We start from the raw sequence: 23,425 nt of genomic DNA, 5'->3' as shown, positions 1-23,425 counted from the left end.
CACTCTGGCCAAGTTCCAGGAAGCCCTCCATCAAATGCCCACCAACAAATCCCCAGACATTGATGGGCTGACTGTGGATTGCTACCAAACGTTCTGGGAAGACTTCAACCCGGACCTTGTCATTATCTGGGCTGAGTTCCTGGGGCGCAAGATGCTCCCTCCTAATGTGCGGGCAGGCCAACATGAAGAACTGGCACCCAGTATTGCAGCTCAGCACAGGCTATAAAATTGTATCAAAGGCTGTCTTGCAACAGTTGATGTCCAGGCTGGCAGACACAATCCACCCTGACCAGACCTACACTCTTTTTGGGCCAGACCATGTTCAATAACCTCTATCTGGCCTGGGACCTTCTCCACCTGATGTTCAGAGATGGTCAGTCATTCGCCCTCCTGTCTCTCGACCAGGAGAAGGGGTTTGAGAGGGTGGATCCATGAGAAAGATTTGTTACCTGGGAAAAGGGCAGAATTAGAATTGGTGGGAGGTTACAAAGTCCTTGCATCCTTAGCTAAGGTAAACATGGAAACTGGTGATTTGCAGACTGAATTGACTGTTACAGCAGTGGCACACAATTTTGCACCATTTATACTGGGGAATGATTTTTTTGATGTCGCAGAATCTGTCCCAGGGTTTGTTAGCAGCAAGAAGGAATCTTGTGCTGAAAGCCCCAGAGGGGAGGGTAAAGTCACAAGTGCTGCTGGAGAAATAGGAGAGTATCTCTTTAATTCCTTGGTAGCAGCAGGGATGGTCATAACCACTTCCTGTAGCCCCGGGGCTCAAAGCAAATTCCTGCCGGAGGGGCTGGATAGAGCCAGCTCCTGTCCCCCTGATCATCTCCCTATGGGAGGGGAATGTTCCACCTTTGTAACAGGGAGGCCTTCCCAGCTGCTGACTGACAGGAAGTTGCAGGTCCGCAGGGGACAGGTCTTACCCTGGGGTGCACAGAGACACATATCCTGGAGATGGAAGTTGGGGTCCTGGTGACTGCTGCAGTGGGAACAGATCCCAAGGATTCTATAGCTGGAAGCAAGCCCAACCTGAGACAATGGGAGGGGGGAGGGTTTGCTGGACATTGAAGGGTCTGTCATAGCTGGTAGCTGTGAGCCCATAGCTGGATCAGGGTCACCTTTTGGGGGACAAAGGAGTGTCTGCCTCAGAGGGAAGCCCAGAGAGGGAAGTCCTGATGGAAGGTGAGGGGGACAAGAGGGTCTGCCCACTTTTTGTAGGGAGGCTTTTCCCCAGGAGGTGGGTAAAACATCTGCATCTGACATGCCAGACCCCTCACCTGAGGAGCAGGTTTTAAGGGAAGATGGGGGGTCAGATCTCCTGGAGGGGAGAGTCTACCCAGCTGACCTGTTGGGAACAGAGAGTGGGGTGACCGAGGGGATCTTACCAATCCAAACCACTCCATTAAAGAATGTTATTCCTGCTACCCTTGTAAAAGATAACAGTCTCTTCAAGGCTGGGGGAAGAAAAACTTTGCCTTTGGGAAGCTTCACAAGGGGGTGGGATCCAACCCAAAGAAATTCCAGAGGGAGGGGCCGAGGGCAGGCATGGCTGCAGTGCATCCTTTCCTTGCCAAAGCCTCAAACACATGCCTGAATTGAAAGCTTTCTCCAAAGAGCAGAAAAATCTGTTTCAAAGCACCTAACATGGTACACAAAAGGATTGGAAAATGGAATAGACACTGAACAAGCCAAACTGTGTGAACAAAGTCTGTTTGTCATAAATTGGCTGTTAATCTTGTGTCTTTTGCTACTTCATCTATGGGTCAAGACAAAGAAGTTAATACTAATGGTAAACGCTTTAAAGACGTGACTTACCTGATTTGTGGGAAAAAAAATTCTACATGCTAGGGATGGTAACAAGACAGTCCCACAAGCATGTTGCTTTTCAGCTTATACCTGTAAACAGGCTGGAAGTTTGGCACAGCAGCAAAAGCATAACAGGCCTACGCTGCTGTGTGGAAGGGGAAACTGAGACACCGCCCCCCATGGCATTGGTGGCTAAATACCAAGACACCGTCACTTTAACAGATATTGCTATCTGCATACTGTTAGCAATACTGCACCCCAACATGTTTTCAGGCACTCAGAGACCAGGAACCCAGAACTTTTCTAAGACACCTATGAATGACATCATAGGGTTTAACGGTACCGGAAGGGTGTGTGACCAGAGACAAACAGGGATTTTACATGTACTACCTCCGCCATGGACAGTGTCCAAGTCTCTGGCAGTAAGTTCAGACGGAGGGTGTGACGTTACTGACATGAACTGTGACCATGTAGATCATTGTTGCAACCAGGATCCTATAGATGCACTAAATCTTGTACAAAGGAGGTCAACCAAGATGTCTATAGAAAGATTGTAATTTGCTGGTTATGATTATGCTGTCTGTCTGTGTGTATCATTTTTGTATTTGAAGTTATGAATGTTGGCTATGTAGTTGTATCTCAATGTGTTTGATTCTAAGTAGCCTCAGTGAAGCATTTGGGCAGCTTCTTGAGAAAGGACTATTCTCAGTAAGTGCCCAATCAAGAAACACTAAACTGACAATGAACTTTGGGAGACGTCAATCCACAGCTGAGCTTTCCTGGGAATGTTCAAACTAACATGTAAACAATGGCGTCAGCTTGCAAAAAGTGGAATCATTCATGGACATGTGATTTGCCCAGGTGGCTACAAACTCCATCTTGTTGCTGTGACTTTGCATAGAAAAACAAAAGGGTTTCTGTCCACAAGAGAGAGTATATAAAAGGCCCTGGAAGCCTCTCCATTTGTCTTCAGCTGGCTCAAGAGATGGCCTCTCCACCCCACAGAGATGCCTGAAAGAAACTGGAACAAAGGACAGTAACTATGGGGGTGGGAGTGATTGCTGGACCCAGGCCATAAACTACAACGTTGGTCTGAAAAGGATTGGGCCTAGACTAGGAAGGAGTCTAGTCTGTGAAAGAAGCTTATTGGACCATCTCTGCAGGTGAGATTTACCTGTATTCAGTTTCCTACTGTATTAGGCTTAGATTTGCATGTTTTGTTTTATTTTGCTTGGTAACTTACTTTGTTCTGTCTGTTATTACTTGGAACCACTTAAATCCAACTTTTTTATACTTAATAAAATCACTTTTACTTATTAATTAACCCAGAGTAAGTAATTAATACCTGGAGGGGCAAACAGCTGTGCATCTCTCTATCAGTGTTTTAGAGGGTGAACAATTTATGAGTTTACCCTTTATAAGCTTATACAGAGTAAAATGGATTTATTTGGGGTTTGGATCCCATTGGGACCTGGGTGTCTGGGTGCTAGAGACAGAAGCACATTCTAAGCTGTTTTCAGTTGAGTCAGCAGTTTTGGGAGCGTGGGTCAGACCCTGGGTCTGTATTGCAGCAGATTAGCTTATCTGGCTCAACAAAGCAGGGTTCTGAAGGCCCAAACTGGCAGAGAAAACGGGCTCAGAGGTAGTCGCAGCACATCAGGCAACAGTCCCAAGGGGGTTTCTGTGATTGAACTCATCACAGCATGTTTGGGCTCAGGCTGAAGCCCAGGCTCTGGGACCTCCCTACTTCATAGGTGTCATACTGTCTGCAGTGGTTCACAACTGTGAGTGGCAACCTCAGGGCATGCTGTCAAAAAGGAGGGCATAAACCCCAAACTTGGTTGTATGTTCTATAATTAAGGCTACAATTTTTTCACCGAGGTCATGGAATCTGTGTTTTCCAGCAACTTCTGTGACTTCAGCCCTTGGCAGCTGGGGGACCCTGGAGCTTCCGGCTGCCAGGGAGGACTGTGGAGCTGAGCTCCCCATTTTGTCATGGGTATTTTTAGTAAAAGTCAATGACAGGTCATGGGCTTCCGTGAATTTTTCTTTATTACCCATGACCTGTCCATGACTCTTACTAAAAATACCCATGACAAAATCTTAGCCTTATATATAATTAGATTTCACCAACCCAGTAATGAATGTGAACTACTGAAGCACCAACAATGACAAAAACATTCAGGTTGCTTCCAGTCCCAAGAGATCTGTCACTTACCCCAGGTTAATTTGTACCTACAATCTCATACCAAATACAGTGCTTGTAGCCAATCCTATAGTAAACTAACTAAGGATTTATTAACTAGGAAAAAGAAATGAGAATTATTTACAGGTTAAAGCAGGCAACACATATACACAAATGAGTTAGCCTATGTGTAGTAGTATGATTTTATGTTTGTATTTTATCTTTTTTCTCTATTTGTTCAGATAATCCCCTCTCTTTTATTTTAACTTCTCTTAGGGTATCTTTGAGAATGTCTAACTGGCTTTGGACCCCAGTGGCCAGTATTTTCAATTTATCAGTTTCTCATGCAGTGCGGCGTTCTCCTCCTGGCAGCTGGCCAAGTGGAGGAATGCAGGTGAGCAACCGTTTTCATGTTCTCTCCGCAGGTACTAGTGCAGAGGGTGGAGTGGATGATACATCTGAGGGAACAGAGCAGAAGGAGACTCCACTGATTGGAAGGCATGAGATGCACCGTCCTAGGGATGGGGGTTCCACGACCACCACTCCCAAGAGGAGGAGGAGGGTGGTGGTGGTCGGGGACTCTCTCCTCAGGGGGACTGAGTCATCTATCTGCCACCCTGAACGGGAAAACCAAGAGGTGTGCTGCTTGCCAGGGGCTAGGATTCATGATGTGACGGAGAGACTGCCGAGACTCATCAAGCCCTTGGATCGCTGCCCCTTCCTGCTTCTCCACGTGGGCACCAATGATACTGCCAAGAATGACCTTGAGCGTATCACTGCAGACTACGTGGCTCTGGGAAGAAGGATAAAGGAGTTTGAGGCGCAAGTGGTGTTCTTGTCTATCCTCCCTGTGGCAGGAAAAGGCCAGGGTAGAGCCCATCGAATCGTGGAAATCAACGAATGGCTACACAGATGGTATCGGAGAGAAGGGTTTGGATTCTTTGACCATGGGATGGTCTTCCAAGAAGAAGGATTGCTAGGCAGAGACAGGCTCCACCTCACAAAGAGAGGGAAGAGCATCTTTGCAAGCAGGCTGGCTAACCTAGTGAGGAGGGCTTTAAACTAGGTTCACTGGGGGAAGGAGACCAAAGCCCCGAGGTAAGTGGGGAAGTGGGATATCGGGAGAAAGCACAAGTAGGTGAGTGCAAGAGGGGAGGGCTCCTGCCTCAGACTGGGACAGCAGGACAATCAGGGAGTTATCTTACATGCCTATACACAAATGCAAGAAGCCTGGGGAACAATCAGGGAGAACTAGAAGTCCTGGCACAGTCAAGGAATTATGATGTAATTGGAATAACAGAGACTTGGTGGGATAACTCACATGATTGGAGTACTGTCATGGATGGATATAAACTGTTCAGGAAGGACAGGCAGGGCAGAAAAGGTGGGGGAGTTGTGTTGTATGTAAGAGAGCAGTATGCTTAGAGCTCCAGTATGAAACTGCAGAAAAACCTGAGAGTCTCTGGATTAAATTTAGAAATATGAACAACAAGGGTAATGTTGTGGTGGGAGTCTGCTACAGACCACCAGACCAGAGGGATGAGGTGGACGAGGCTTTCTTCCAGCAACTAAAAGAAATTGCTGGATCACAGGTCTTGGTTCTCATGGGTGACTTTAATCACCCTGATATCTGCTGGGAGAGCAATACAGCAGTGCACAGACAATCTAGGAAGTTTCTGGAAAGTGTAGGGGACAATTTCCTGGTGCAAGTGCTGGAGGAACCAACTAGGGGAAAAGCTCTTCTTGACCTGCTGCTCACAAACAGAGAAGAAATAGTAGAGGAAGCAATAGTGGATGAGAACCTGGGAGGCAGTGACCATGAGATGGTCAAGTTCAGGATCCTGACACAAGGAAGAAAGGAGAGCAGTAGAACAGAGACCCTGGACTTCAGAAAAGCAGACTTCGACTCCCTCAGGGAACTGATGGGCAAGGTCCCCTGGGAGAATAACATGACGGGGAAAGGAGTCGAGGAAAGCTGGCTGTATTTTAAAGAATCCTTATTGAGGTTGCAGGAACAAACCATCCTGATGTGTAGGAAGAAAAGTAAATATGGCAGGCGACCAGCTTGGCTTAACAGTGAAATCCTTGCTCGTCTTAAACACAAAAAAACAGCTTACAAGAAGTGGAAGATTGGACAAATAACCAGGGAGGAGTATAAAAGTATTGTTCAGGCATGCAGGAGTGAAATTAGGAAGGCCAAATCACACTTGGAGTTGCAGCTAGCCGGAGATGTTAGGAGTAACAAGAAGGGTTTTTTCAGGTATGTTAGCAACAAGAAGAAAGTCAAGGAAAGTGTGGGCCCCTTGCTGAATGAGGGAGGGAACCTAGTGACAGAGGATGTGGAGAAAGCTAGTGTACTCAATGCTTTTTTTGCCTCTGTCTTCACAGACAAGGTCAGCTCCCAGACAGCTGCACTCTGCAGCACAGTATGGGGAGGAGGTGACCAGCTCTCTGTGGAGAAAGAAGTAGTTCGGGACTATTTAGAAAAGCTGGACGAGCACAAGTCCATGGGGCCGGATGCGCTGCATCCGAGGGTGCTAAAGGAGTTGGGGGGCCGATGAGATTGCAGAGCCATTGGCCATTATCTTTAAAAAATCATGGCGATCGGGGGAGGTCCCGGATGACTGGAAAAAAGCTAATGTAGTGCCCATCTTTAAAAAAGGGAAGAAAGAAGATCCAGGGAACTACAGGCCAGTCAGTCTCACCTCAGTCCCTGGAAAAATCATGGAACAGGCCCTCAAGGAATCAATTCTGAATCACTTAAAGGAGGGGAAAGTGATCAGGAATAGTCAGCATGGATTCACCAGGGGCAAGTCATGCCTGACTAACCTAATTGCCTTCTATGATGAGATAACCGGCTCTGTGGATGAGGGGAAAGCAGTGGATGTGCTATTTCTGGACTTTAGCAAAGCTTTTGATACAGTCTCCGACAGTATTCTTGCCAGCAAGTTAAAGAAGTATGGGCTGGATGAATGGACGGTAAGGTGGATAGAAAACTGGCTAGATGGTCGGGCTCAACGGGTAGTGATCAATGGTTCCATGTCTAGTTGGCAGCCGGTATCAAGTGGAGTGCCCCAAGGGTTGGTGCTGGGGCCGGTTTTGTTCAATATCTTCATTAATGATCTGGAGGATAGTGTGGACTGCACCCTTAGCAAGTTTGCAGATGACACTAAACTGGGAGGAGTGGTTGATATGCTGGAGAGTAGGGATAGGATACAGAGGGACCTAGACAAATTAGAGGATTGGGCCAAAAGAAATATGATGAGGTTCAACAAGGACAAGTGCAGAGTCCTGCACTTAGGACGGAAGAATCCCATGCACTGCTACAGACTAGGGACCGAATGGCTGGGCAGCAGTTCTGCAGAAAAGGACCTAGGGGTTACGGTGGACGAAAAGCTGAATATGAGTCAACAGTGTGCCCTTGTTGCCAAGAAGGCTAATGGCATTTTGGGTTGTATAAGTAGGGGCATTTCCAGCAGATCGAGGGATGTGATCATTCCCCTCTATTCAGCACTGGTGAGGCCTCATTTGGAGTACTGTGTCCAGTTTTGGGCCCCACACTACAAGAAGGATGTGGATAAATTGGAGAGAGTCCAGCGGAGGGCAACAAAAATGATTAGGGGGCTGGAGCACATGACTTATGAGAGGCTGAGGGAACTGGGATTGTTTAGCCTGCAGAAGAGAAGAATGAGGGGGGATTTGATAGCTGCTTTCAACTACCTGAAAGGGGGTTCCAAAGAGGATGGATCTAGACTGTTCTCAGTGGTAGAAGATGACCGAACAAGGGAGTAATGGTCTCAAGTTGCAGAGGGGGAGGTTTAGGTTGGACATTAGGAAAAACTTTTTCACTAGTAGGGTGGTGAAGAACTGGAATGGGTTACCTAGGGAGGTGGTGGAATCGCCTTCCTTAGAGGTTTTTAAGGTCAGGCTTGACAAAGCCCTGGATGGGATGATTTAGTTGGATTTGGTCCTGCTTTGAGCAGGGGGTTGGACTAGATGACCTCCTGAGGTCCCTTCCAACCCTGAGATTCTATGATTCTATGCCTCATTGCATGCTTCCCACAATAGCCAGACTGCAGCCGAGTCTCTTTTTATCGGGGTCAATGGCGTGTAGACCAACAGATATTTTGCCAATCTGTCTTCCAAATCAGCCATTGTATGGACATCGGCTAATGCTTGTTTAGTCCATGGGCTGTGCCCAAACTTTTGCAAACTTGTCTTAAAAGGAGTTATTTCCTCTATGAATGGCAATTTTTTCTGCTCTTCTTGAGCTTTGTCCTTAGGGGACTCCTTTTGCCTAAACATATTTTTTTTATAAATCTTTTACCTTTATAACTCTTCTGTGCCCATGCTTGTGCTGGGACAAACACAACACAGAAGTCTATACTCACTAAAAACTCTGCCTGACAGAGCAGGAGGGGGAAATGCTAAGCCCCCTACCTTTTGGGCTTGATCCTGCTATGACCGAGGGTATATTCACCCACCAATGCAATATTTCCCCAACAGATGGGTAGGAGCAAGGACTCTAATCCTCCCCCTTATGGCCCGGCACCTCTATGACTGGGGGTGTATATACCTAGACAGTTTGTATATACCTTATCTGTATAGTTTTCCCTGACAGACGGGTCGGGGCAAGGACTCTAATCCTCCTCATATTGCCTGGCACTTCTACGACCAGGGTGTGCACACCTGATTGATCGATCACTTTATATGTATGGAATACCTTTTAGCAATATTTAGCAGTATTTTCAACAATCCCAGTGCATGTCTTCCCCCTTTCGCAATTCTCCACCAAAAGCACATGGGATCTTTTTCATGGGAAAAGGCAATACTCTGTGTTTATTGAACATACAACAATTAGCATATGCATTCAATGACAACACACACACACACACACACACACACACACTCACACACTCTCTCTCTCTCTCCCTCCTGCCAGTCGATGTTATCATTACCAGTGCAGAGTCTGGGTCAATCTAGTGGCCAGCTCGGTTGATCATGGGTAGGGAGAAGCCAGGTTCTGTTGGTCGTGACACGATGCTCCGGGGAAGTCTTGGCAGGACGAACCCAAAGTTTCATGGCAAGGCACCCTGTTTATACAGTGATTTTCCTTCGTTGGGACCAATGAGTTCTGTACTGTCATACTATAATCAATTGTTGTTTGAGTGTTTGTTTTCTTAAATTGTCCTTCTCATCCTTTATCTTGTTCTTTCATCAAGTTCCTCAGATAGTTATCCCATGCTGGTTTTGATCACCACTATCTTGTCCCCATTGATAGGTGCCTGTCTCATATTTAGAGTCGTCAATCTGCCCTCCTCTGACATTTCAATAGGGGCATGTTACACTGCAGCCTCCTGGAGCCCTTCCGTCTGTCTCCGGTTCCTCCCTAGACCATCTGGTTCAGCGATGGCCTTCACACTTATCTCTTAACACATACATTCCTCATTCACACACAAAACAGAATTAATTTACACAGAACATTTTGAACAGGAACATCAAGTTGCAATGCAAAAGAAAACAATCATGGCATTCTTTTACTTTTTTAAAAATGCTAAACCTACAACAAATTGGTGATCCTCAAAGGTCTGTTACTGCCTTGAAATCAGTCCAGACACAAATTCTGGCTGAGGCATCTCTATCAATGGCCCGTTAGGCTGTTCCTTTCTGCTATTCAAAAAGGGTGTCTGGCAGGATATGATCATATCATACACCAATACATTTAATACATGCTACATTATTATTCTTTATCCTTCATTGTAAATTATATAGAATACTAACATAAAATCCTACTACTACATATGGTTCCAAAAGGTGGCAGAGTTGTAGTAATCTGCCAGCACTGAATGTCTTCTATGGCTAACCCAGATTGACCTTGGGGATCTCTGTTTTTGTTTTATAGCTCCAGCCCTGTGAGAGTTCAAACAGCAAAGATGAAAAATTTTCGTGTCAGCTATCTTTATTTCCTTCTTCCAGAATTCAAGCTTGTGGGACAAATTTTCTTACACGTAGTAGCTTCATGGGTGTGAGAGGGTGTTATAAAGTGGGGAACTTTCTTGTTTTTTTCCCCAATGGTTTGCATGCAGAAGGGATGGGACTCAGTTTCCCTGGGTGTTACTGGTTTAACGAGGTGATGGGAGAGGGAGTTTGTTTATAGAGGACTAGCAATGGAACTTGAGATCCTGTACAATGGCCTGGAAAATGGATACTCCAGGGACTGGTGACCAGGAGGCCCAGCTCGGATGCCACAGCCAGTTCTGGCCAGTGGGATGACAATGGGCTGCAGAGAGAGGACCCTGGTGACCTTTCCATCCAATGGTGAACAAAAGACAGCTGAGAGGAGAGGAGGCCCAGGCAACCCTGTTTACCTGGACAGAAGACAAAGGCCAGAGGTGCGGCTTTGGGGCAGGTGATATTGGATGCCCAGCTGGAAAGCACGGGGTCTCTGGACTGGACAGAGAGAGCAGGCAGAGCCCACCTGGATGCAGGGGAGACTTAGCTATACTGTGCTGAGGGAGGCCAGGCCTGAGGGCCCAGCCCAGCTGCAGGTGTCTGACTGCAGTGTAGACACAGCCGTGTGGGCACGACTGGCGCAGCTGCACCGTGGCCACAGCACAGCCAGGGCCAGCCTGCGGGAACTGAGCGGCAGCGCCAGGTGCCCAGCAACGTGCCCGGCCTGGGCACCCCGCGGAGTTCCGGGACGGGCCCAGCCAGCCCCCTCTGGGGAAGCCGGACACGCGCTCCCAGGCCGCGGCCGCGCGCAGGCCCCTGCCAGCCGCGCCGCGCGGGCTCGCGCCGCTGGAGCGCGCATCGCCTGCACGCCGCGGCCGGGGCGGCTCGGGCCGAAGGGTGGGTCCGGCCGGCAGCGAGGGGGAGGCCGAGGTGGCGGCCGGGAGGGAGCGCGGAGCTCCTGGCCGAGCCCCCTTGAGGCGGAGCGGGAGGGGGCGGCCCTGAGCGCGCGGCCCGACGCTCCTGAGGCCTCCCCGAGCCGATCCCGGGGCGCAGAGCGGCCAGTAGCGGGACTTGGGAGCGGCGCTGTGGGGCCGGCTGGGTGAAAGAGGCGGGAGACGCGCCGTGGCGCGAGGTGAGTGACAGTGGCCGGAGACGCGCCGGCGGGCTGGGCTGGGGGTGTGTGACAGTGGCCAGAGGCGCTGGGGGGGCTGACAGTGGCCAGAGGCGGTGGGGGTGGGGTGTCAGTCCCTGGAGACGCGCCGGCGGGCTGGGCTGGGGGTGTGTGACAGTGGCCAGAGGCGCTGCGGGAGCTGGGGGCGCTGACAGTGGCCAGAGAGACACGCTGAGGGGGTGGGTGACACTGGCCGGAGATGCGCCGGGGGAAGGGGGAACGGGGACACTGGCCGGAGATGCCTTGGGGGTAGCGGGGGCGGGGGGTTGATAGTGGCCAGAGACGTGCGGGTGGGTTGACAGTGCCTGGAGATGTGCTGGGTGTGTGTGTGTGTCAGTGGCGTGGTGGGTCGGGAGGGTGACAGTGGTGGGAGATCCATCAGGGGGGTGGGACAGAGGCGGGAGATGTGCCGGGGGCGAGGGTGACAGTGGCAGGAGACACGCCGGGGGGTCGACAGAGGCAGGAGATGCACCATGGGGCCAGGTGGGTGACAGAGGCAGGAGACGTGCAGCGGGGGTTGACAGTACCTGGAGACATGCTGGGTGTATGTGTGTGACAGTGGTGGGGTGGGGCTGCAACGGTGGGTCGGGAGGGTGACAGTGGCGGGGGACAGAGGCGGGAGACGTGGTGGGGGTGACGGTGGCAGGAGACACGCCGGGGTCAACAGAGGCAGAAGACGCACCAAGGGGCCAGGTGGGTGTCAGAGGCCGGAGATGTGCTGTCCAGGGCTGCCCACGCCCGCCTCTATCTGGCTCTTTCACTGCCTCACTTGCATGGACCTAGTAAGGAGCTGGTGGTATGTCTGTGAGCTGCTCTCAGGACTGAAGTTTTCTGCAGGACATTTGGCAGTGGCTGAGAAGGCTTCACCTTGCATGCCGCCCATAGGTCTGCCTCCTACTCCTAGAGTAATCTTGCTGCTAAATACTGGTGAACCTCTGGTCCAGATCAGGTGCCAGGCTATTCCGGGGCATGCTTCTTCTTCACATCGACTGGACCAGACACTAGCTTGCTCCATTCAGCTTATTCCAGTGCAGGAGCCTCCTGATTGGATACTATGGATGTCTTGCTAGGGCAGGTCTACACTAAGGGCGGGGGTCGAACTAGGGTACGCAAGTTCAGCTACGTGAATAGCGTAGCTGAACTCGAAGTACCCTAGTTCGAACTACTTACCCGTCCAGACGCCGCGGGATCGAAGTCCGCGGCTCCAAGGTCGACTCCGCCACCGCCTTTTGCAGTGGTGGAGTACCGGAGTCGACCGCGGCGCTTCCGGAGTTCGAACTATCGCGTCTAGATCAGTAAGTGTAGACTAGCCCCTAGAGTCACAGCCATACCCAATGGGCAGGCAGATCTAATTAGTTTGAGTCGTCTTCATCCTCTTCCCTGCTTCTGACAACAGCCTAGGCTTCTGACTTACTGCACACATTATCCTCTTCCTGTATTACCATTATACCATTCTTTGATCCTCAGATGGAGGCAGGAGACCAGGAGGTGAGCAGCATGAAACTGCAGACATTGTCGTTACTGCCCGAGGAGCAGATAGTGACACTTCGTCAACAGATGGTGGAAAGCCAGGCATCCTATCAACGCAAGCTGCAGAGCTCCCAAGAGGCACAGCATAGGCAGGCAGTGCTTGTGCAGAAGCTACAAGCAAAGGTAAAGCAAAAGTATGTCCATGAGCATTGAAACAGGGAGGTAGGGATCAGGAGTGAAAGACATTGGCTGAGATGTGGAAAGACCAGGAGTGGAAGAGAAAGGGGTGTTGTGGGTCAGGAGTGAGGAGCATAACTATAACTGACAGCTAATTTCCTTCTGCAGCCTTTTTACATGTTTACAAAAGAGAGAGGCAAAAAGGTAGGATAGAGAAGGGCAAACATGGCAGAAAAAGGATAAAGGGGGAAGAAATGAAAACAAAATCACCAAGAAGGAAAGGGAAGTAGGAAGCAACGTAGAGGGAAAGAGGAATAGGGAAAATAAGAGCCCCACTATCTGTTGTGCTGGCAGCCCTGATGTTTGCTTGAAAGCCTCTGCAGCCTGCTCACGAATGCTGAAGAGTTTGAGGGGGACTTCCACAAAATCTGTCATTATGGAGGCTAGGACCGGACCTATCTTAAGGATTGGGTGCAGCAGGGCAAAGAGGACTGTGAGTGTGCGTAGACGGTGGTGTTGGATAGTGGAGAGGAGGTTGGGGTGGAGATGGGGAAAGGAGTAGCTAGGGCTGTGGGAGCTGTAGAGTGGTGTGGGTAACAAGGAAGGGGAAATTGAGCCAGCAGTGGAGCATACAGTGTTGCCATGTAGTTAAAAAAGGCAATAAGCGGGTCCGTTGTATTTCTAGCCTTTTTTAGCAACTTAACAATTTTAACTCCACATTCTGCCAGTCCATTACTCGGTGGATATTTAGGACTGGAGGTAAAATGTTCAATTCCATAATCTGGTGTGAAGGTCTTAAAATCTTTACTAACAAACTGAGGCCATTGTCCGCCCTCTCTATTTTAGGGATACCTGATATGACAAAAATAGCTGTATGTTTTAAGATTGTCTGCTCTGATGTGGTCTTCTGTAGTTGAGCTTCCTCTGGATAACTTATATTTTTGCAGGATCTGGCAACCTAATTTTCTGAGAGAAATTCCTCCAAATTCAACAATTCTTTTTTCTGTAATTGGCGTTTTGCTTTATTCAATTTCAGTCCATTGTCTCTAGCAATCTGCAGAACTTGTACAAGCCTGACATGAGTTCTTGTTCTGGGGCATTCCAAATGAGAGTATAATCTGTGAACATCTTAATACCCTCATTGCTACTACCTTGTTTTGTGGGATGCAGATATGAAAAAGGTATGTTCTTAAGGTGCAGATATGAAAAAAACTGATGCTGTTGAAATGAATACCTGAGAGGAAGCTACTAGGGGGAAGGTTAAACATGGACATTTATAGGCACCACTCCCACTGATTAATACCCCAGAAATTGAAGAATTTAGATTGTGAACTCTTCAGTGCAGATTTATAAGAATGATGTCCTGTATGCTTGGATAGCAGCTAGCACATTATGGGCATTTATTGGAGAATAAATAATGACACTAATAATAAAAAATAGGTGATAAGTATATTTCATTCAGATAGTCCAGGAGGGTTTCTGTCTATTGCCTCATCAAATTTTGACAACCCTTCCACATAAAAATGTTTGTTGTTCCTTCAGAATTGTGTAGGTTGCTGTTCAGGGGTCTCTGTGGTTTTTAAGACAGTTTTCTTAACCCTTTCAATAATATTTTGAAATATATCAAAATATTATACTTATAACTTTTTCTGTTGCTCTCTTCTCCCCTTTTTCTCTCTCTATGGTGTGTACTTTTTCTGGTTGTGTGGCTACATTGGTTTACTTCTCTATTGTTAGCTCCATGTAGGTGACTGGCAGCACTCATGCTGTTAATTATAATTTAGTGTGTTTTATTAAGTTTGCTGTAGTGGGGATCTGTAGGTTTGCTTTGTATACTTTTTGGAGTTTAATTCCTGTATATGATATTGCTGGGATTTCATAGGGGTTTTGTGCTCAGTGGTTTTTCTAGGTTTTGGGATGTTTTTTTAGCTATCAGCTGAGTTGACTGTAGTTTGGTAGGTATGTGGGCATTATTTCACTGCTATCCAGTTCTCTCTTGCTCTCCTCAATCCCACGATTACTTTTCGGTAAGCTGAATGTGTCTGAGAATGGAGCCCATCTTCAGTGCCTGGAGAGATAATGGAGCAAATAATTAAGCAATCAATTTGCAAACACCTAGAAGATAAGGTGATAAATAACAATCAGCATGGATTTGTCAAGAACAAATCGTGTCAAGCCAACCTAATAGTTTTCTTTGAGACAGGAACAAGCCTTGTGGATGAGGGGAAGTGGTAGATGTGATATATCTTCACTTTAGTAAGGCTTTTGATACCGTCTCGCATGACCTTCTCATAAACAAACTAGAAAAATACAACCTAAGATGGAGCTACTATAAGGTGGATACATAACTGGTTGAAAAAGAGCAGGGCCGCCCAGAGGGGGGGGCAAAGGGGGCAATTTGCCCCGGGCCCCGGGCTCCGCAGGGGCCCCCAAGAGAACAGCTGAGGCTCCCGCCTCCGCTCCTCTCCTGGAGCCCTAGCGCATCAAGCGCTGTCCTCAGACAGCGCCGCAGCGTGTCTCCGCCGGGGCCCCTGAGCCCCGCCCCGCTCAGAGCCGCGTGGTGAGGGGGCGGGGCTGGGAGCTCCGGGCTGAGCTCAGCTCCCTCCGCTCGGCGTGGAGCTTGCAGCCCCGCCCCCTCACCACGCGGCTCTGAGCGGGACGGAGCTCAGGCCCTGCTGGAGCTCCCAGCCCCGCCCCCTCTGCGGCTGTCGGGCGAGGCGCTGAGACTCCGGGTGAGGAGGGAGCCGGGGGTAAGAGGCTGGGGCCGGGGCCGGGGGGGTTGGCTAAGGGGCAGGGAGTCCTCGGGACAGTCAGGGCACAGGGAGGGGGCAGAGGTTGGGGAAGCGGTCAGGGGGCAGGGAATGGGGGGTTTGGATTGTGGGTGTTCTGGGGGGGGTGGATAGGGTCAGGGCCGCCCAGAGGGGGCGGGGCAAGAGGGTGCAGGAGCTTCTTCGCTCCTGGTCTTTGCCGGCGGGAGCGGAAGAACCCCCCAGTGGCGAATTACCGCCGAAGCGGGACCCGCCGCCGACGTGCTGCCCGGTCTTCGGCGGTAATTCGGCGGTGGGGGGCCCTTCCGTTCTGGGACCCGCCGCTGAAGTGCCCTGAAGACCCGCGGCAGGGACCCCCCCCCCCGCCGCCGCCGAATTACCGCCGAAGACCGGGCTGCACTTCGGCGGCGGGTCCCGCTTCGGCGGTAATTCAGCGGCGGGGGACTCCCGCCGCTGGTCTTCGGGGCACTTCGGCGGCGGGTCCCGGAACGGAAGGGCCCCCCGCCGCCGAAGACCCCGGGCCCCCGGAATCCTCTGGGCGACCCTGGAAAAGAGTATGCATAACTGTTCCCAGAGAGTAGTTATCAGTAAGGCTACATTTTAGTCACGGGTCTTTTTAGTAAAAGTAATGGACAGGTCATGGGCCATAAATAAAAATTCACTGCCCATGACCTGTCCATGACTTGTACTATTTACCCATAACTAAAACTTGGGCTGGGTCTCCTAGGTGCTCCGGGGGAGGGGGGACAGTCTGGGGGCACTGCGGGTGCTGGGGGTGGGTGGCCTGGAATCCCTGCTGGCGCTTGGAGGGGAGAAGCGGCCGGTTGTGTGCTGCCTGGGATCCCTGCTGGCGCTGGGGGATTGGGTGGTGGCACAGGGCCTAGGATACTGGTTGGTGCTGAGACGGGGGCCCGGGTGGAAATAGGGGTTGACGGGGTTAGTAGGCTCCTTACCCGGCTCTGCATGTCCCTGCAGCTCCTAGAGGGAGGGAAGGCCAGGGGGGCTCCACACTCTGCCCCCGCTGAGCTCCGATTCCACAGCTCCAATTGGCCAGGAACTGTAGCCATTGGGAGCTGAGGGGGCGGTGCCTGCAAGCAGAGACAGCGCACATGGCCCCCTGGCCCCTCCGCATAGGTCAGGAGTTGCAGGGTCATGCTGGGCACTTCCGGGGAGCCTCCTCACCAGGTGAGCGCCACCCCACACTCCAACCCCCTGCCTCAGGCCTGATCTCCCTCCCACACCCAAACTGCTGCTGGCCCTGCTGCTGCCTAAGTGTTTGGGCAGCCCCTCAGCCAGGCACACCGGCTGCTGCAAAAGTCACAGGGGTCATGGAAAGTCATGGAATCTATGACCTCCGTGAGAGACACGCAGCCTTAGTTATCAGTGGTTTACAGTCAAGCTGGAAGGGCATACCAAGTGGGGTCCTGCAGGGATCAGTTCTGGGTCCATTTCTGCTCAATATCTTCATCAGTGATTTATGGCAGATAATGGCATAGAGAGTACACTTGTAAAGTTTGCAGATAATACCAATTTGAGAGGGAGGATAGGATTAAAATTCAAAATGATCTGGACAAACTGGAGAAATGGTCTGAAGAAAATAGGATGAAATTCCATGAGGACAAATGCAAAGTACTCCACTTAGGAAGGAAGAACAGTCAATTGCGCACACACAAAATGGGAAATCACTGCCTAGGAAGGAGTACTGCAGAAAGGTTCTTGTTAACCTCTGAGGATAGAACAAGACGCAATGGGCTTAAATTGCAGCAAGGGTGGTTTACGTTGGACATTAGGAAAAACTTCCTGTCAGGGTGCTTAAGCACTGGAATAAATTGCCCAGGGGGAACATAAGAACATAAAAATGGCCGTACTGGGTCAGACCAAAGGTTCATCTAGCCCAGTATCCTGTCTACCGATAGTGGCCAATGCCAGGTTCCCCAGAGGGAGTGAACCCAACAGGCAATGATCAAATGGTCTCTCTCCTGCCATCCATCTCCACCCTCTGACAAACAGAGGCTAGGGACACCATTCCTTACCCATCCTGGCTAATATTCATTAACGGACTTAACCTCTATGAATTTATCCAGTTCTCTTTTAAATGCTGTTATAGTCCTAGCCTTCACAACCTCCTCAGGCAAGGAGTTCCACAAGTTGACTGTGCACTGCGTGAAGAAGAACTTCCTTTTATTTGTTTTAAACCTGCTGCCCATTAATTTCATTTGATGACCCCTAGTTATTGTATTATGGGAACAAGTAAATAACTTTTCCTTATTTATTTTCTCTACATCACTCATGATTTTATATACCACTATCATATCCCCCCTTAGTCTCCTCTTTTCCCAGCTGAAAAGTCCTAACCTCGTTAATCTCTCCTCATATGGGACCTGTTCCAAACCCCTAATAATTTAGTTGCCCTTCTCTGAACCTTTTCTAATGCCAGTATATCTTTTTTGAGATGAGACCACATCTGTACGCAGTATTCAAGATGTGAGTGTATCATGGATTTATACAAGGGGAATAAGATACTTTTCTTCTTATTTTCTATCCCCTTTTTAATGATTCCTAACATTCTGTTTGCTTTTTTGACCGCCGCTGCACACTGCGTGGACGTCTTCAGAGAACTATCCACAATGACTCCAAGATCTTTTCCTGATTCGTTGTAGCTAAATTAGCCCCCATTATATTGTATGTATAGTTGGGGTTATTTCTTCCAATGTGCATTACTTTACATTTATCCACATTAAATTTCATTTGCCATTTTGTTGCCCAATCACTTAGTTTTGTGAGATCTTTTTGAAGTTCTTCACAGTCTGCTTTGGTCTTAACTATCTTGAGCAGTTTAGTGTCATCTGCAAACTTTGCCACCTCACTTTTTACCCCTTTCTCCAGATCATTTATGAATAAGTTGAATAGGATTGGTCCTAGGACTGACCCTTGGGGGACACCACTTGTTACCCCTCTCCATTCTGAGAATTTACCATTTATTCCTACCTTTTGTTCCCTGTCTTTTAACCAGTTCTCAATCCATGAAAGGACCTTCCCTCTTATCCCATGACAACTTAATTTACGTAAGAGCCTTTGGCGAGGGACCTCGTCAAAGGCTTTCTGGAAATCTAAGTACACTATGTCCACTGGATCCCCCTTGTCCACATATTTGCTGACCCCTTCAAAGAACTCTAATAGATTAGTAAGACATGATTTCCCTTTACAGAGACCATGTTGACTTTTGCCCAACAATTTATGTTTTTCTATGTGTCTGACAATTTTATTCTTTACTGTTGTTTCAGCTAATTTGCCCGGTACTGACGTTAGACTTACCGGTCTGTAATTGCTGGGATCACCTCTAGAGACTTTTTAAAATATTGGCATTACATTAGCTATCTTGCAGTCATTGGGTACAGAAGCTGATTTAAAGGACAGGTTACAAACCATAGTTAATAGTTCCGCAACTTCACATTTGAGTTCTTTCAGAACTCTTGGGTGAATGCCATCTGGTCCCGGTGACTTGTTACTGTTAAGTTTATCTATTTCCAAAATCTCCTCTAGTGACACCGCAGTCTGTGACAATTCATTCCATTTGTCACCTACAAAAGTCAGCTCAGGTTTGGGAATCTCCCTAACATCCTCAGCTGTGAACACTGAAGCAAAGATCCCATTTAGTTTCTCCGCAATGACTTTATCTTCTTTAAGCGCTCCTTTTGTATCTCGATCGTTCAGGGGCCCCACTGGTTGTTTAGCAGGCTTCCTGCTTCTGATGTACTTAAAAAACATGTTATTACCTTTTGAGATTTTGGCTAGCCGTTCTTCAAACTCCTCTTTGGCTTTTCTTATTACGCTTTTACACTTAATTAGGCAGTGTTTATGTTCCTTTCTGTTTACATCAGTAAGATTTGTTTTCCACTTTTTAAAAGATGCCTTTTTATCTCTCACTGCTTCTTTTACATGGTTGTTACGCCACGGTGGCTCTTTTTTTAGTTCTTTTACTGTTTTTTTAAATTTGGGGTATACATTTAAGGTGGGCCTCTATTATCATGTCTTTGAAAAGCGCCCATGCAGCTTGCAGGGATTTCACTTTAGTCACTGTACCTTTTAACTTCTGTTTAACTAACCCCCTCATTTTTGCATAGTTCCCCTTTTTGAAATTAAATGCCACAGTGTTGGGCTGTTGAGGTGTTCTTCCCACCACAAGGATGCTAAATGTTGTTATATTATGGTCACTATTTCCAAGCGGGCCTGTTATAGTTACCTCTTGGACCAGCTCCTGCGCTCCACTCAGGACTAAATCGAGAATTGCCTCTCCCCTTGTGGGTTCCTGTACCAACTGTTCCAAGAAGCAGTCATTTAAAATATCAGGAAATTTTGTCTCTGCATTTCATCATGTTCCCAGTCAATATGGGGATAATTGAAATCCCCCACTATTATTGAGTTCTTAATTTTGATAGTCTATCTAATCTCCCTTAGCATTTTATCATCACTATCACTGTCCTGGTCAGGTGGTCGATAATAGATCCCTACTGTTATATTCTTATTAGACCATGAAATTACAATCCATAGAGATTCTATGAAACCTGTGGATTCACTTAAGATTTTTACTTCATTTGATTCTACATTTTCTTTCACATATATTGCCCCCTGACCCCGGCACGACCTGTTCTGTCCTTCCGATATATTTTGTACCCCAGAATGATTGTGTCCCATTGATTGTCCTCAGTCCACCAGGTTTCTGTGATGGCTATCATATCGATATCCTCCTTTATCACGAGGCACTCTAGTTCACCCATCTTATTATTTAGACTTCTAGCATTTATATACAAGCACTTAAAAAAATTGTCTCTGTTTATTTGTCTGCCCTTTTCTGATGCGTCCGATTCTTTTTTATGTGAATGTTTCTCATCTGATCTGGCCCTTAGGTTATCCTCTTCCATCCTTTCCTCCTGACTAAAACCTAGATAATATCTATCAATAGACGCTCCTCTAAGAGAAGTCTCTGTCTGATCCACGTGCTCCTCTGCAGCAGTCGGCTTTCCCCCATCTCTTAGTTTAAAAACTGCTCTGCAACCTTTTTAATGTTAAGTGCCAGCAGTCTGGTTCCACTTTGGTTTAGATGGAGCCCATCTCTCCTGTATAGGCTCCCCCATCCCAAAAGTTTCTCCAGTTCCTAATGAATGTAAACCCCTCCTCTCTACACCATCATCTCATCCACGCATTGAGACTCTGAAGCTCTGCCTGCCTACCTGGCCCTACGCGTGGAACTGGGAGCATTTCTGAGAATGCCACCATAGAGGTCCTGGATTTCAGTCTCTTCCCTAGCAGCCTAAATTTGGCCTCCAGGATGTCTCTCCTCCCCTTCCCTATGTCATTGGTACCTACGTGTACCACGACCACTGGCTTCTCCCCAGCACTACACATAAGTCTATCTAGATGCCTCGAGAGATCCGCAACCTTCGCACCAGGCAGGCAAGTCACCATACGGTTCTCCTGGTCATCACAAACCCAACTATCTATGTTTCTAATGATTGAATCTCCCATTACTAACACCTGCCTTTTCCTAGTGACTGGAGTTCCCTCCTCTGGAGAGAGAACCTCAGTGCGAGAGAATACCCCAACACCATCTGGAAGGAGGGTCCCAACTATGGGAAGGTTTCCCTCTGTTCCGTTGACTGCTCTACTTCCATGGACCTTTCATCCTCCTCAACAGCACAGGGGCTGTCTAACCAGAGGTGGGACATTCTACAGTGTGCCAGAAAGCCTCATCAACATACCTCTCTGCGTCTCTTAGCTCCTCCAGTTCTGCCACCCTGGCCTCCAAAACCCGTATGCGGTCTCTGAGGGCCAGGAGCTCCTTGCACTGAATGCACACATACGCCACCTGCCCATAGGGCAGGTAATCATACATGCTCTACTCAGCACAATAAACTGGGTAGCTCCCACTCTGCTGCTGGGCTTCTCGCCTGCATTCTCTCCTACAGCTACCTAGTTAATGAAAGGGTATTGTTTAAATCAAGAAGTTTTGAATATAGTTTAGTTACAGGTTTTAAAGAACGGCAAGTGAACCTTGCCCCCTTCCCACTCCCCTTCCAAACTCCCTTGTGAAACTCCCTGTTAGCCCTGGTCGCAAGTTTGCCCTGGTTGTGGAATCTCCATCATTGGAGATTTTTAAGGGCCGATTAGACAAACACCTTTCAGGGATGGTCTAGATAATACTTAGTCCTGCCATGAGTGCAGGGGACTGGACTAGATTACCTCTTGATGTCCCTTCCAGTTAGGGTGACCAGATGTCTGGTTTTTTATCGGAAAACCTGGTTGAAAAGGGACCCTGGTGGCTCCGGTCAGCACCGCCAACTGGGCCGTTAAAAGTCGGCTAGTCTCTACCTGTCCTGGCTCCATGTTGCGCCCCGGAAGCAGCCAGCAGCTCTGGCTCCTAGGTGTGGGGGCCATGTGGCTCCATGCGCATGCCCCCACCCCGAGCACCAGCTCTGCATTCCCATTGGCTGGGAACCGTGGCCAATGGGAACTGCGGGGGCAGAACCTGCAGGCGAGAGCAGTGCGCAGAGCCACCTGCCATGCCTCCGCCTAGGAGCTGGACCTGTTGGCCGTTTCCGGGGCGCAGCGTGGAGTTGGGACAGGTAAGGAGCTTGCCTTAGAGCCCCCGAGCTGTGCCACTGACCGGGAGCCACTGGAGGTAAGCCCGTGCCCCAACCCTGAGCCCCAACACCCTGCCTCAGCCCTGAGCCCCCCCAAACCCGGAGCCCCCTCCTGCACACCAAATCCCTCATCCGAGCGCTCTCCCATGGAGTCCGGTACTGCACAAGGGCAAGAGGTGCAGGAGGAGTCAATGGGAGAGTGTCAGCCATCGACTTACTGCAGTGAATACACCATGGTAAGTAGATCTAAGTACGTCGACTTCAGCTATGCCATTCATGTAGCTGAAATTCCTTAACTTAGATCGATTCTTCCCCCTCACTGTAGTCCAGGCCTAAGATTCATTCTTTCATTATGGTGAGCTAATTGAAACTCTTGCGTGTGGTTAACAATTTCTTGCTGATCATGTTAATGTTACTGTGAAATCTACTGTGCATAGTCATAGAATCTTAGGTAGGCAGAGATTTGTTTTTTATGTGATTGCATGAAGTGCCAGTACTCTTGCACGCATCAATGGCTCTTACTGAGTCTCCTTTCTTGTCCAGGTGCTGCAGTACCGGAGTTGGTGTCGGGAGCTGCAACAGAGGCTGGAAACGGAAAGGGGGGTGAGTTGTGCAGGTAGCTCACTGAGGACAGTAGGTGCAGAGTGAGTTATTGTTGTTATAAGAGCCAAAAAGCAAAAACAGAGGGAAATATGTTTCTATTGACACTGAAGTTTAAAAGACACTGTCTGTCTCTCCTTCCACTGCCTTGTTCCATCTCCACCACCAGAGTGGCTTCTTCAGGTACCATTTCCAAAAATCCTAACAAGCAGAGTGTTAATTTTTTAAAGGAACAGTTAGGTTAAACATGGTTGTATAATGTTGTTTTGGGTCCCTCCCCACACAGCCTGGTGTGGGCTAAGCTGACTGATCTAGCTCTCCTGTCTCTAAATAGGGATTGGTCACAGCATAGGGCTTTTGAGGGCTATGATATTTAGATGTTCAACATGTGGCTCACTTTGGTTACTTCTCCTGTTTCACGGAGAGCAGAATTAGAAGGCAAAGAGGGAAAGAACCAGAGAATGCACGTTCCTGGGCCCAAGCCTAAGTGAGCATTCCTCACCAACAGCACCATCTGCCGCCGCAGTGCTCCAGTTCTAGCACAGGCTAGTGGGTTGTGTACTGCACAAAGGAACAGGAACTGTAAGGAACGTGGAGCCACACTCGGACTGTGTCGCATTCTGTTCAGTCATTGCATTATTGTGCCATG

At 48.7% G+C, this 23,425-nt stretch overlaps 1 protein-coding gene across 7 annotated transcripts in view; it reads left to right on the top strand.

The window, feature by feature from the left end:
* The first annotated feature begins 10,017 nt into the window (after positions 1 to 10,017).
* CEP250 (centrosomal protein 250) overlaps positions 10,018 to 23,425 on the top strand; it is a 153,221-nt gene continuing 139,813 nt past the window's right edge. For 3 of the 7 annotated variants that reach the window (XM_044985125.1, XM_044985126.1, XM_044985124.1), the window contains exons 1-3: positions 10,018 to 10,389; positions 12,588 to 12,773; positions 22,720 to 22,779. In XM_044985125.1, the coding sequence (XP_044841060.1) occupies positions 10,240 to 10,389; positions 12,588 to 12,773; positions 22,720 to 22,779 (396 nt within the window). In that variant the 5' untranslated portion in view covers positions 10,018 to 10,239. Of the gene's footprint in view, positions 10,390 to 10,835; positions 11,082 to 11,251; positions 11,300 to 11,773; positions 11,814 to 12,587; positions 12,774 to 22,719; positions 22,780 to 23,425 lie in introns of those variants that run through there. The other 4 variants (XM_044985130.1, XM_044985127.1, XM_044985128.1 and 1 more) reach the window with 4 other exon arrangements.

The sequence above is a fragment of the Mauremys mutica genome, chromosome 13, assembly GCF_020497125.1.
Source record: "Mauremys mutica isolate MM-2020 ecotype Southern chromosome 13, ASM2049712v1, whole genome shotgun sequence".
Classification (NCBI taxonomy): Eukaryota; Metazoa; Chordata; order Testudines; family Geoemydidae; genus Mauremys; species Mauremys mutica.
The sequence above is the reverse complement of the archived record's forward strand: the minus strand, read 5'-3'. Positions and strand labels throughout refer to the sequence as shown.